General features: G+C 37.5%; 2 protein-coding genes and 2 non-coding genes across 6 annotated transcripts in view; 3 read left to right on the forward strand and 1 right to left on the reverse strand.

Annotated features, from left to right (window-relative positions):
* Positions 1-3,795: 3,795 nt before the first annotated feature.
* cln8 (CLN8 transmembrane ER and ERGIC protein) lies at positions 3,796-5,752 on the forward strand. 2 transcript variants are annotated; one of them, XM_033988788.2, is made up of 3 exons: positions 3,796-3,873; positions 4,150-4,724; positions 4,965-5,752. In XM_033988788.2, exons 2-3 carry the CDS (start codon positions 4,170-4,172, stop codon positions 5,265-5,267), a joined length of 858 nt encoding a protein of 285 aa, XP_033844679.1. In that variant the 5' UTR covers positions 3,796-3,873; positions 4,150-4,169; the 3' UTR covers positions 5,268-5,752. The 2 variants fall into 2 exon arrangements, with proteins under 2 accessions (XP_033844679.1, XP_055087020.1); XM_055231045.1 differs by having other exon boundaries at positions 3,802-4,070.
* A 608-nt stretch (positions 5,753-6,360) lies between these two features.
* The window catches only part of arhgef10 (Rho guanine nucleotide exchange factor (GEF) 10), a 30,156-nt gene continuing 22,778 nt past the window's right edge, over positions 6,361-13,738 (forward strand). Inside the window, exons 1-2 of one of the 2 annotated variants that reach the window (XM_033988735.2) lie at positions 6,361-6,503; positions 10,156-10,262. In XM_033988735.2, coding sequence (XP_033844626.1) covers positions 10,226-10,262 — 37 coding nt within the window. In that variant the 5' untranslated portion in view covers positions 6,361-6,503; positions 10,156-10,225. The remainder of the gene's footprint in view (positions 6,504-10,155; positions 10,263-13,738) is intronic. The other variant, XM_055231044.1, reaches the window with a different exon arrangement.
* trnai-aau (transfer RNA isoleucine (anticodon AAU)) lies at positions 10,355-10,428 on the forward strand. Its single transcript has one exon. It is a non-coding gene; the product is annotated as a tRNA-Ile (tRNA).
* trnaf-gaa (transfer RNA phenylalanine (anticodon GAA)) lies at positions 12,829-12,901 on the reverse strand. Its single transcript has one exon. It is a non-coding gene; the product is annotated as a tRNA-Phe (tRNA).

Consider the following 13,738-nt stretch of genomic DNA (forward strand, 5'->3'; position numbering starts at 1 on the left):
TTTTTCATGTGAGAAAACTCAGGCCCTTTTCAAGTAGCATTTTCAGTGGTAATTATAGACAATGGTTATCTTTATCTTCACAAATTTCTGACATTTTACCCTAAATATACCTCATTCTTTCCCTATTTCACAATAATTTATTGTGGTTTACAAAACAGCGGTGACAAAAGAGGTCGATAAGAAATTAGGAGACATGCATTCCAGTGAGGAGGCAGCAGCCCAAATAGTGTAGACACATAGATCTCATATTGTATTTATTTATTTTTTTTAAATAATCCTTTTATTTTCCTTCATTACATGGTAGCTCAGAGAAGACAAACTAAACTGTAATCTTTTTCTAAAATCAGGCATATTCAGTAAAATACTATCAGTGTCTATGACTGTTGTTGTGTTGTAGCAGTATGTCAGCAAATGTATTTTTGTAGATTACAAAAATTATATTCCAAGATGCAAGGGCTTTTTGGCTCAATGGATAAGAGTATTTACCCTGGAACTAAAAGATTCCTGGTTATCTTTGGCATTTTGAGACATATTCAAAATGATATATAAAAAAGTGAAATTATAAGAGGTAGATTATTTATGAGCTATTTTTAGAGATTTTAGAGAATATTTATTGTCAGGAAACATTATAAAGTCACCTGACCACATCATTCCCAAAGTCACCTGACCAAAATCATTCACATTTGTGATAGAAGAACAATCAATGTAGCAAAGATTTTAAGTTCTACTTCAAAGGTATAACTGGTTGTTGCTGAGGTAAAGTGTATACACATACACAGAAGAATGTTTGGTAACATTTGATAATAACTATACTTTAATTAGATATATCAAATTGTAAGATGAAAACAGCTGGACTTAATTAATTTAGAAGCTGATGTTTGCCACCAACCAGGTGTTGTGTGGGTGACTGTGACTCCCACTGGATGTATCTGTGGGTGGCAATGTCGCCAAAAAACTAGTTTAGTCTTACTCTTAAATATATGTTATTCCTGGATGTCTCAAAATTTGCATAAATTAACACCTTAAACACCATCTGCAATTAGATTGATCCACCAGGCCCCATTTGTATTCTCACATATCACCACTAGATGCTATGTATGTTAGCTGCTGTCTGAAAGTGTGCCACCTTAGGCCTAACAGAAGAAGACCAGAGACCACAGGTGAGCCTGAACAAAGACCAGGTGAGTGGAGGGAGAGGGAGAGACAGGTTTCACATTTGCCATATACTGGTGAACAAAAACTCAAATTAAGTTACAGAGGGTAGTTTTAATTAGTTAAAATAAACCCTGAAGAAAAGCTTCATTCATAATGAACATATAGAATAATTATTCAGGCCTGAATCATTCTTAATAAACTATTTGTTCATTATGAATCAATCAATGAATTAATGCTGAAAATAGTATAGTTATTATGAAGTGTTACCAAATATTTGACATGTGTACTACTTGCTTGATATTCTGGAAGAGTGTAAGCTAAGGTACATTTCAGAGATATTGTATCATCACTACAATGGCCAAAGTGTGGCCGACGTGGCTTGACATGCTCTCCGTAGCATTATTCTTGCATGTAGCCAAAGTCAAAGGCACGACTACAAGCAGCAGTGCCAGACTTTATCTTCATATTAGGCTGTTCAAATCATCATCATTATTATTATTATTATTATTATTAATGTTGAGCTGGTGGTGGAGATGCCTTTCAGCTGGTGCCAGGCTATAGGACATACACTCAGTTTGACATATGCTAACTCCAAACTGCATTCATTTTGGTGTGTAGCTCCAAGGCTGAGGATCACTATTCCGCAGTTTGACTCGGTAAAGCAGCTTATGTAAAATTTGGAGCCGTGGGTGAGACCAAGCAGGCATCCTGAAAGGCCCTTCAAATGCTTTTTATGGAGAAATGTGCAGAACAAACCTATAGCACCAGGTATTTTAACTAAATGAGACAACACAGGCATCCTCCTTCCTTATGCAAAATTATCAGGGCTGACAGCGATTGAAGTGTCTTCTCCAACTTCTTCAGTTTTAAGTCATATTTTCTGTTGTTTTTTCAGTCTTTTTTAAAAGCGTATGAAACACTTTAATTTCAGAAATCAGTGCCAACATTTTTTGAATGATGTTTAGTTTTTGTTATTTAGTTCATGAAAAAGTACACTCAGTTCATTGTATAATCTTGTGAAAATATTGTGAATTAAATTTACTAGTTAAAATATATAGAAGTAACGAAAATGAGAGTGATTTCCAGCATTCCTTTGACTTATTGTATCTTACAACAATAAGTATATTCATGTCCTATTTCTGACACCCTACCTTTTGTATATATAATTCCACTGCACACTTCAGGAATTAATATTGATCTTATTATTTTCTTTGGCATTTTCTGCACTATATGGATGGTGTGTGTGTGTGCGTGTGTGTGTGTGTTGCTGTGAGCTCTGCAAGAATCACTGACTAATTGGTAGTTTCACACCAAAACCTTCTGAAAACCTAAGGGCAAAAATTAACCACGAAGGCAGCAATGACCTACAAGTGCCATCTCTTTGACCTCACCACCTGTACACTTTTTTTAATCACAAACTATTCCCCAAATGTTTTGCAGCCCATCTCTGTCATTTGCCTGCTCTGTCTCATCATAACCCTTCATATCTACATTTGTGGCCTCATTTTTGGTATGAGTCAAGATAAGCATTCACTCAAACCCAAGATGTGAAATATTCAAGGGGACCTTTTTTGAAACATGCTGTGGCAAGTGTTACTGAGACTGAATCAACACTTCCTTGAAGTTGGAATGTGAAACTCTCCAATTACTACATAAATGAAAAAACGTAGTAGTTTAGCTAAGAAAAAAAGTCATCTCTTGTACATCATATCTATAGTAAGGATGAATATAATGCCAAATATTCATTATTTGTAAAGAAATATATAAAATATATATATATATATATATAGATATATATAGATAGATATATAAATATATAATATATGCTCAATTAAAACATTAAAATATTTTCGGCTCTTGCTCATGTTTTGTCATTTTTAATGGTTGATTGATTTTATAAATTGATATGCCGGCATGCAAATAATGTTTCTGAATGTAGGCTTATTTACTAATGATCAGTTCTCTTTTTTATCACTGTCTCTCACATTTGTATGTTTAAGTTGACCACACAAGCATTTGAAATGTTTTGTTTGTTTGTTTTTGTTTGTTTTGTTTTTTTTCTTTTATCTCAGTGCTTTATCACTCCTATTAGGCCTAGTAGCGCTCCACTATTTGTGTTATGTATCTTAGCATATGCAAGACTTAGCCACATACTTTCTTGAGTCGATGTTTTTGCTTCTTTAAGTAGGTTAATCATAGTTGAGGTCATTCAATGTAAATAATATTGCAATTAAATTTTTTGACAAAAGCTTTGGAAACAAACTTTTCGTGTGTTGTCTTTTTTCAGCAAAACAACTAGGTATTTGCTACAACAACTCTTTGTGTTGCATGGTAAGAATTCTATTGGTCAGGCATAGGCCTATATTTGATTTCGTCTGCAACATTGCCATCTGGTGGTCAAAGAAAAACAAAACAAACGTTGACCAGGCCCTACAACTTGCATTCATTGTCCTCTATACAATATAGTTGTTTGGTGGTTTCCAATTTTGAACAAATAATTAGGCCAATATTCAACAATTTTCGCAAAGTAAATGTTAATAAAAAGGTTTTGGATGCGGCAGCAGCAAGTTACAGTGACCAATAGGGAAAGAGAACTGGTGAGTTGCGTCACTTCCTGTTTTCTGGTCATATGACCAAAATTGAAGTCGTATGATTTGAGTACTACAGAACATGCCAAACCGCGTTCTCTTGACAGGTCTAACAAAATACTCTTTTGTGGTGAGTATCATCTTTTTAATAGTTGCGGCTTAAAACTGTTGTTAGTCCATGCAGACATTTGCATAAGTGCAGTCGCACGCATAAACAGACACACATCGAGTCTGTTGTGGCGACACTAAGGGGTCTATGCAAGAAGTGTATACAAAACTCTACTAGACAAGTCCTGTTTTTTCCTGTGTAATCCCTCAGTCATTCAGGTAGCAAAACATAAATAAATAAATTCTGTCAAGTGGTATGTTTTTGTTAAACTTGTCTTATGCTCTCCATGCCTCACAGTCGTCCTCCTCACAGACATCATGGACTCGGGGCAGCAGACTAGACTGGGTGCACACCAAATCCTCCACCACCCTAGTGCTGAATACTTCTCTTGGGAGGACCGTCTCCAGCTCATTGGGGCGGGCTTTGGATTCTACACCGCAGTGTTTCTCCTCAGCCATATCCTCTCACTGGGACTGTCCCATACCTATAACTCTTTGCTGGCCAAGGAAAAGGTGTTTTGGAACCTGGCTGTTACGCGGGGCGTGTTTGGCCTACAGAGTATTGTAGCAGGACTGAGAACCCTGACTGAGAACTCCATGTTATCCAAGGACAGAGTGAGTGGCCAAGAGGACTGGTCATGGTTCCACGTACTTACGGCTACAGGGTTTTTTATCTTTGAAAATTTAGCCCTTCACACTTCTAGCCTGGTATTCTGGTCATTTGACATGCCACTGGCCACGCATCATTTCTTTGCCCTAACAGGGTATGCGGGGGCAGTGGTGTGGCATTCAACTGGACACTTCCTGCCGATGCTGACTCTACTGATGGAGATGAGCACCCCGTTTACCTGCATATCATGGATACTACTCAAGGTAGGGTGTAGTTATATCTGATATATATATAAATGAATTATGCAGCAAGTGTTAGGCCTATTTGTTTCAGATCCTGTTTTTCAGTTGTATTATTAGAAAGGGGAAGATTTTTGAAAGCAAAACCTTGAACCTCATTAACTTGCAAAGTAGACTATGTCTTAAATGTGTTTTTAAATATGTGAATATCTTTTTTTGGTCATTTCTATCTGATTAGTCCTCATTTCTTACTTCTCTTTACAGAGTGGTTATGCCCACACCTTTTTTTGGAAAGCCAACCAGTGGGTGATGATCCACATGTTTCACTGCCGCATGGTGCTTAGTTACTACATTGGGTACTTCAGCTGTACGCACTGGAGTGAAATCAATGAACACGTGTCCCTGCCACAGCGCCTGCTCTTCTTTCCTGGTTTAGTCCTGCTCACATTTGTGCTGAATCCCATCTGGACACACAAGAAAACCATGCAGCTTCTTAACCCTGTTGACTGGAACTTTGGGAACAAACCAGTGCCTGTAAATGGCCCGAAGAAGGGTAAATTTCACTAATTCTAAATGGTCTAAATTACATCCATTACAAAGTGTTAACCATTACTGAGTCACGCAAACAAAAAGTATTTAAAATGCAATTGTCCCTAAAAAGTGACTTTCTGATTGAATAACCACATTGTACTTACGATTCTGATTTTGCAGGTTTACATAATTTCAATTGTATTTTTGATCATGCTGTCTTTACACATGATCTAAAACTGAATGGTGTACTGATGTCTAGTAAATAATGGTCTTTTTATCAATTGAATTATTTTAAGTTTTACATGCAAATGAAGGGGTGTCTTTTAATCTCACACAGGCATGCAGCATTTTCTTTTATTATTATAATTTTTAACAGATTAAGAGGTTCCAAGATTTCAACTTTTTGTTTTGCTGTTTAAATTATTATAGAATGTGTCTTCTCATAATATTCTATTGCACTGTATTTGAGTGGATTTTATGATGTTTGGCAGAATATAACTTAATAAATTCATCTACAGTTTACAGCAGTCATTGTTAGCATCACATGCAGTCTCTTGGTAGCAATGTACTTTTACACGGTGCATTTCTTCAAGAGTTTTGGAGAAGAACTGAATGTAATGTTGAATGTTAAGATACTGTGAAGATACTGAAGATAATACTGAAACGTTGCAAATGTAAACAAAAGCCAGCGCCATCTGCTGGATACATTGAGATTTAACAAACAAAAACTGCCACAATGTTTCATTACTACATAATTGTCTCTAATTGCAAGTAAATAATAACACATATATAGGCACAATAAAGTCCATCGTATAGTTTTACGTTTGTGTAATTTTAACTATTAATATTCTAAAACCCTGTACTTTTTACTTTTAATACAGTTGTTGCCCTCAAGACGTCCATAAAACCGCTGTGAACAGTGACAACATTGTAAACATAAAGTTATTCCTTTTCTTTCTGTGACTTTATGGGTGGATTCATGTGTACACGTCACATGGTTAGCTCACTCATCAAACGGTGTGAAAGTTTAAGTGACATCTGTATCAGCCAATGGGAAGCTTTCTATGGAGAGCCCTCATCCAATCAGCGCTCAGGAAGAGGCCAAACGCTTTACATGGATGGGCTCAGTTTGCATTGGAAAAAGTCATCCACTAAAGGCGCTTCAAGAAAGTTTGTGATTTAATTTTTCTTTCCGTTTTATGTTTAATGCATTTTGTGTGAAACCTCGTTGTCAAAGTGTGACGGAATACGAGACGTGAAGGCGAAGCCAAAGTAAGTTAAACACCTTTTTCTACAACTGACTAACTTTGAGATCCTTCTTTTTCTCCAAGTTTTGCTCTGGATCAGTGTTTGTGCGTTTTACGCGCTGTTAGTCTCATAAGAAATAGGCTTTGTACATTTCCTTTTGGAATTTCATTTATAAAGATGATGTAGATGGGGAGATGGCTTATAACGTGGCGCTTGAGTTAACTCTGTAAGTCCCACCACTGTCAACCTGCTAGACACTTCTTATTTGTTGTTTCCATTCTATGGCATAATGAGAGCATAATTGTGGAAACTCTGCCCTTTTATCTAAATCTAATGCGTTTAGTTACAATGCCACTAGTGCTTAATAAATTAGACTTATGGGGAAGCCTACAACTAAATATCTCAGAGGTGACTGATGTTGTTGTATAGTTTTCATATGTTTTTCTGCTTTCATTGCCTGGTTTTTGAAGATGCTCCATGGCTAGACAGTTGTAGCAGTCTACAAATTCAAGTCTGATTCAAGTAGTCATGCATAGCATTCCTCAGTGAAAGGACTTGTACAGCTTCGGTCAACTGGAACATTAGGATAGTTGTGTAAAGAGCCCATTAATCAGAGCCATAGTGAGGTGGAGTTTGGGTACATTTCTTTTACAGATTCTCCCTCAGTTGACAAGATAAGATACAGGAAGTACTTCCAAATTCGTTCTTTTTGTTGATGTTGATGTTAGGTGCATCCCAAGGTGAGGGTCAGAAATCAGAGGGTCACACACACATGCTTGTACACAAATCCTCATCGGTCATTTGTTAAACAAATAGCATTGGCCTGACTGTAAAGACAGATGCCTGCATAGACTCAACACTCCAGTAACACATCCCTTTACAGTCTCTACCAGTGTCGATAAAACTAAACTACACTTGCTTAGTCTATGTTATGGACCCTGATTCCATTCTAAACCACTGTCAGGACATTTCAAGCAAGCATATTTTATCCTGACAAATCCTGAAGTGTCAGGACATGGAGGGGGCCCAGCCATTTCTCATCAGTTAGTAATGGACACAGTGGCCAGCCGCAGAGCCACTAAACATCCACTGAGATCATACATGGATTGTTGACATACTTTCACACCAGCTGTGAAAGTCAACAGGGACGCAGATTTTCCCCAAATGCTTGTGTGAAATTGTATATTTATTTTTCTAATTGAGATTTGTTTGTCTGGGCTGAGCTCTCGTTTCCTTTCACCTTGTTGCTGCTAACTTTGTGCAATATCTACAACTTGCTATCAGTATCACATCCAGCATATGGATAAGGATATAGTGACAGCTAATTCAACAGAAATTGTGTTTTTGTGATTAGAGTGTGTGAGCACAGCTATATTTGGGCAACAGCTGATTAGTTACAGCATTGCTAATGCTCACCTCTGTGGCTTTGGTGTGGTTCAGGGGATGGGTAGCAACCAGTTAAGTGACAGTTTGGGTGCTCTCATTGTCACATACCATTTTTCATATGTTTTGCAGTTTTATTGAAATTACAAAGGTATAAACTCTTGCTTATTGCGTAAGTTTTACATTATCTTATTGTGTGTTGTGTTGTTAACTTGTATTGCTCTTGTAAATGAGAATTAGCTCCTACTTGGATAAATAAGACAAATGGTCAATTATTATCACACAAACTAGAGCAATATTTAGAATTCTCTGTAGACACAATAGAGTGTAATTTTCAACACTTAATATTAGATCATTCTAACACTGTTCAGGAAAGGCCAATTTTTGTCCAACTTAAGTGATATTTTTCAACTTTTTCTAGTTTTGATACTGGTTTTAGTACCAATTGATTTTAACAATTCTGCACAGGATAGTTACTTGTATTTAGCATTCTCACTGCACATGTACTTCTAGAGCTTAGTTTGTAAAGCCAATCCGTGTGTTGTTCATGATCTGAAACCTGTAACCCTACACATTTTAGCATGACCAGGAAAAGAGTGGCATTTTGTCTCTCACAGTCTTCTTCCCTCATCTTCCTCACCACCCTCTCCCCCAGGCTTTTGTTTATGACTTTTGTGGAATGCCACTTGTCATTATGCATGCTCCACAACGCTGTGCTGAGGAATCAAAAAGCCCTCTAAGAAACCATGCTGTGCTATAATCTGTTTTTTGAATTTGATGGAAGCTTTTGAAAAAAAATATGTTGAATTTCAATTTAATTTATTCAAAAATAATTATAAAGGCAATTCAGAGATGTACAAAAATACCATACTTTGCCATGAAAAATGATAGATATTATAGTTCCTCCTGCAAAGACAGTTTTGTACTGTATACTATGAATCCCGGGTGTGTGTTCTGTTGTAAAGTGTATAATAAGAACAGGCGTAAGCTAATTGCAGCATTAGCGTAGCATTGCAGATGAGTGTTTAGTGTGAGCTGGGAACACCACAGTCCGCCCGGCGTGTGATGACATGCTCTGCTGTGTCTGTCATCTGCTCCAGGCTCACTGCTTTTGGTGCCCTCAGCTTTTAACTTTGTAATTAGACACTTCCATTTCCTAAGCTGACTGATTAATTATGGCCCACATAGGATTATAAAGTAGTGATCTGTAATCCAGTGTTGTTTGTACATTGTAACATTTCAATGTATTGTTCTTTCTATTGTTTCTTCTCACATCTGAACATTTGACAGCTCCCATCCCTCCCTTCCGTTTTCCGTTGTTCCTGACTTTGGGAGATGATTCATGTCTGACTCACTCTAAAATTTTATTTGGTCTGAGTTTACCTGGTTCACACTCTTCACCCTCACCTTCAGATGTGCTGTAGGATTGGAGCAGTCTTTGTGTGCCTTTGAATTCCTCCCCATTGTTGAGGGCAATGTCCTCAGGCAATGCGCTAGCTGCCCCTGTCAGCTGCCCTGCTCAGCACACACTGGGCCTGTGTGTGGAGCCCCTGCTCTGGCCCTGTGCCCTCTGAAGGGTGTGGGACAGAGAGGCAGATGCTTTCACAGTATCTGCAGACAAAACAAGCTCTGGATCCTCTGCCTTATCTGTCACTGTGTTTGCATATAAGTGAGATGTTAAGCCCTGTTATGGTTTAAGGGAAAACGTGAAAAAAAATAGAATATAGAGCTTATGGCTTCCAACAATGACTGCTTTATACTGTAGCATGATGTCATGGTTCTGTCACGCAGAGGAAGTGTGAGGGTAAAGGGCAATAATTAGCTTTATTTATTTATTTTTTAGCTCTTTGATGGAAACTGTCACTTCTTGGTTTAAATAATTATCTGCAAACAAATGCAGTGTGGAGTGTAACGTTTTCTGCCCCTACAGGTCCAAAGGTTTCCTGTCTCAGCATGTTAATAGCACTTTTTGACTCAAATGTGTTGGGACTGCCATGTCAATATGACCTCATTATTCTGAAACAGTCTTTGCTCTCTTTTGTATTAAGGATAAGCATGTCTCTGCTTTTTATGTAGTTTTTTACTTTCATTAAATAGAAGAGACAATGCTGTGTGACATTTATATTATAAATGTGTAATTTGTTGTAAATAAAGACTCATATTTACAAGCTCACTTTACTAGTCCACGATTTGCAGTGGACCCGTCTATCGTATTTGAAGTTTTAAGAATTTAAACCTAATGTAACCCTGTTGTTGTTGTCACACTTGCTGATGTTTCCTATTCCTCCTTTAGGAATGTGCGGCTGCATACTTGAACTCCTTCATGCTGCAGTCTGAGGAGCCGGTGCCAGAGAAGAGTCAGCATGGACGTGGAAGACTTCCCTCCCCCACCTCCTGAAAGTAAAGACATTCAACTTTTGTACATGCATGCCATGGGCTTCACTGGCCTTACTTGACATAGACAGGGGATAGAGTGGGGGTTTGGCCTACATGGCCGGTTAGCTCAGTTGGTTAGAGCGTGGTGCTAATAACGCCAAGGTCGCGGGTTCGATCCCCGTACGGGCCACAAAGTCTTTTTGTACTGTCCAATATCACATCACGCTCATGTTTAGGATTGTCAAAAATCAATACTCAAATACTAATCAAGACTAAAATCACATAAATAGGACAGAGGCAGAACTTTCCTGAATAGTTTCAAAAAATACAAGAACAAGTATAAGACTATTAAAAAATTACATTACTTACATTGGTTTCAATTATTTCTGTATGGAAAACAAGATTGAAATTGTAATATCATGACAACACTAGCTAGATAGATCATATATCTTAGTTTAATCTTCCTGGGGTTCCTTGTATGCTAGTGAAACTAGGCAGCGTGAACAAACAGCTCAGATTGCTCTTCACTCCTCTGCTGCTGGAGTGTGTGGGCAGTGGAGCCAGGGAATGAACAGGGCAAATTGTACTGGGCTGCTGTGAATTCCAGACAATGTGCCTTTAGAAGCACACACAATCACACGCACACTGACACACACACACAGATACGCACACACACAGGGAGTAAGCAGAGATAGACACCGGACAGAGAAATGCCTCGTCTCCATCTGTCCAGCTGCTGCCCTGTGAACAGGCCAATGGAGAGCGTGACCTGTGACTCATCTGAGGGTCCCATGCCCACTCTAGTACTGTATGTCAGACTGGACTGGGCTGAGGAATACAACAATGTTGTTGTTTTCTAATGACAAAGAAGAGAAGTCTTAGCTTTTATTCTGACTTAGCGGTCTGGTTAAACATAGGGCTGTGCAATCATTCAAATCTGAATTGAGATTCAGTCATTTATAATTGTCAATGAAATGGTTGTGTATTTTTAATCAAGAGGTCTACAGCCAATCTTGATTGGCTGTAGACCTCTTGTCTGCACTCTAGCATGTGGACTAGAGTGCAGACTTTTCTTGTTGAAAGTCTGTATTATTTATGTTCAGGAAATTCAAAATTAAAATAATCTTTGTTTTTTATGAGACAAAATAAAATCTAAGATTGCAATCAATCAATATGAAAAAAATCATGTTTTTGGCATATCGCCCAGCACAACTTTTACTGACACAGAATTAGTTTTATAGTATGTTTAAAAGTAGGCCCAATATGAAACGGTTGATCAACTCCCCTCAGGTTACACTTACACATACTGTAAATTTCTTGTGATCTGAAGCATTTGGAAATATTTCTTGTAAGTGTAAGCATGTTTAGTTCCCAGTGGAAGAGCAGCTCAGCATCCACACGTCTGGTTTTGTCTTAGCGAACATCTGCAAACTTGCACTTTGAGGTCAGTGTCATGAACAGTCCCCTATAATTAAACTACAGCAGGCTTTTGTAGCCACATGAACTGCGAGAGGCCCTATAAACAGTAGCTTCACAATTATTTAATCCATCAAGTCTGTTCTTTGGTGGTGTTAACTTACTACCCTAAAACTATGGAAGCCAATGAGTAAACCCACATACCTTTTTGCTGTGCCTTATCTCTGTGACTCACTATTGGTTCACTATTTTGTGTGGAAAAAGAAAGATAGGATCGTTTGAAATGACCACTTTGTACCTCTGTTCTTAATCAGAGGCTGGAGTGTAGTAGGGTCACTGCTGATGACCTGAGACATTAGTCACAGGCCGTTTCTTCCACAAAATCAGGTGAAAAGGCGACAAAGACAAATCCAGATGCTACAGGTTATTTAGGGAAGTTCAGAGGGACTTCAAAGGCTTTAGTTTGGTAAAGACTTCATCAGTCTAAAATTATACTCAAGTAAGAGTACATTTACTACAAAATATTGTTTTCTATGTAAAAAGTTGTAGGATGGGTAGAAATTACTATAAAAGTTTCTGGGAAAACAAGTACTCAAGTAAAAGTACATCTAAAGTACTGAATTAATTTAATTAATTTAAACTACAGAACATTATATAATGCACATAAACTATTATCAAAGGATAGACCACAAACATTACAAAAAACAAAGTCATATCTGAAGGGGCGGTGAAAGAAACACAAATGTTTATATCATTTGATATTCTCAACATAAAGCCTTTGTTACTAGTAGACCTAGTTCACAGACAGTGGGAAGAGTAACCAATTAGTAAGTAATGTTACAGTGTAAATAGTATTACTGAGGTAAGAGTAAAAGTATGATGTGATGAAAACTATTACACAAAGTATAATTTTATCAAGGTATTGCTTGAGAAAATGTGGATTTACTCTTTACTTGAGTAAATGTAACCGAGTTCTACCCACTTCTGTAGTTAATAGCTTGTTTTTTTTCTAAACAAACCTGAAAATAATAATGTTGTCAGAATTAGCTTCCTGCTCATATTTAGAATTTACACTGAAATAATGAACAGTTGTAGACTAAAATAAAAGACTAATTAAAAGTTTCCTAAATATGCTTTCTGTACTGCTTGACTAATGGCTGGGGGAGGGTCAAAATGCCGAAACCCGGGATCGAACCAGGGACCTTTAGATCTTCAGTCTAACGCTCTCCCAACTGAGCTATTTCGGCTGTGGGAGGGGGAGGGGACTTGTACTTTGAATAGCTAACGGCCAACTGCCCCTCCTAATACGCTGAGGTAGTTTCAGCGTAGTAGTCACAAGAGTTATTTCTTAAACAAATTAAAATAAAATAACAAGGAAAAAAACACACCACATTGTTTAACTCCAGCTCCATACTTGGGCTTTCTGCCACATTCATTAAATCAGAAATAATTGAGTGAGGGTGTAACTCAGAGAAGTGACTTTTTATACTTTGACTTTTTTCAGTCCAGTGGTAGATCCTCCATATGTTTTCTTTTAAAAAGATGTAGAGCAGTTTCTTCATTGTGGATCCACTGTAAAAATAAGAATGTTTGGTTGAGCTGAGCACACCCTAAATTATAAGTCTGAAGCTCACCCGTGTAACTTAACATAACAGAACAGGATCCCGCCCACAGAGTCTGACATAGTTGAGCCAAGTCTTGAAATTAAATTTTTAAACGCCCATTTATCCTGCAGTAGATAAAAAGTGATTTTTTTTTAAGTTTTCTGTTCCATTGCAAGATAGGGCTAATCATAAATATTCAGGCCCAAAACAGGCAGTTAAGGGATGGACGTTATATTGATGCTTTGGTATCAGTTAACATTGGAGGGATGGTTTCATATTGAGATATTAGTCATCAACATTTCTTCTTTTTTTTTCTCCAATTAAAGTTCATTTCAAAATTGGAGAGCAATGAAGCTAACAAGGTGGCTCTAATGTTTTCACAATCATAAGAAAATTAAAGCAAATCATGGAAAAAGTTCCTCTTTAAAAATAGCTAAATATTTACTGTTGTATTGTGTAAGTATTTATTTCTCGTGAACT

Source organism: Periophthalmus magnuspinnatus, chromosome 22, assembly GCF_009829125.3.
Source record: "Periophthalmus magnuspinnatus isolate fPerMag1 chromosome 22, fPerMag1.2.pri, whole genome shotgun sequence".
Taxonomy (NCBI): Eukaryota; Metazoa; Chordata; class Actinopteri; order Gobiiformes; family Gobiidae; genus Periophthalmus; species Periophthalmus magnuspinnatus.

Bases quoted from the DNA above. Each gene is read 5' to 3' on its own strand.
- cln8 (XM_033988788.2), top strand. From the start codon at position 4,170: ATGGACTCGGGGCAGCAGACTAGACTGGGTGCACACCAAATCCTCCAC. The intron at 4,725-4,964 runs GTAGGGTGTAGT...TTCTCTTTACAG, and splicing joins TATCATGGATACTACTCAAG to AGTGGTTATGCCCACACCTT.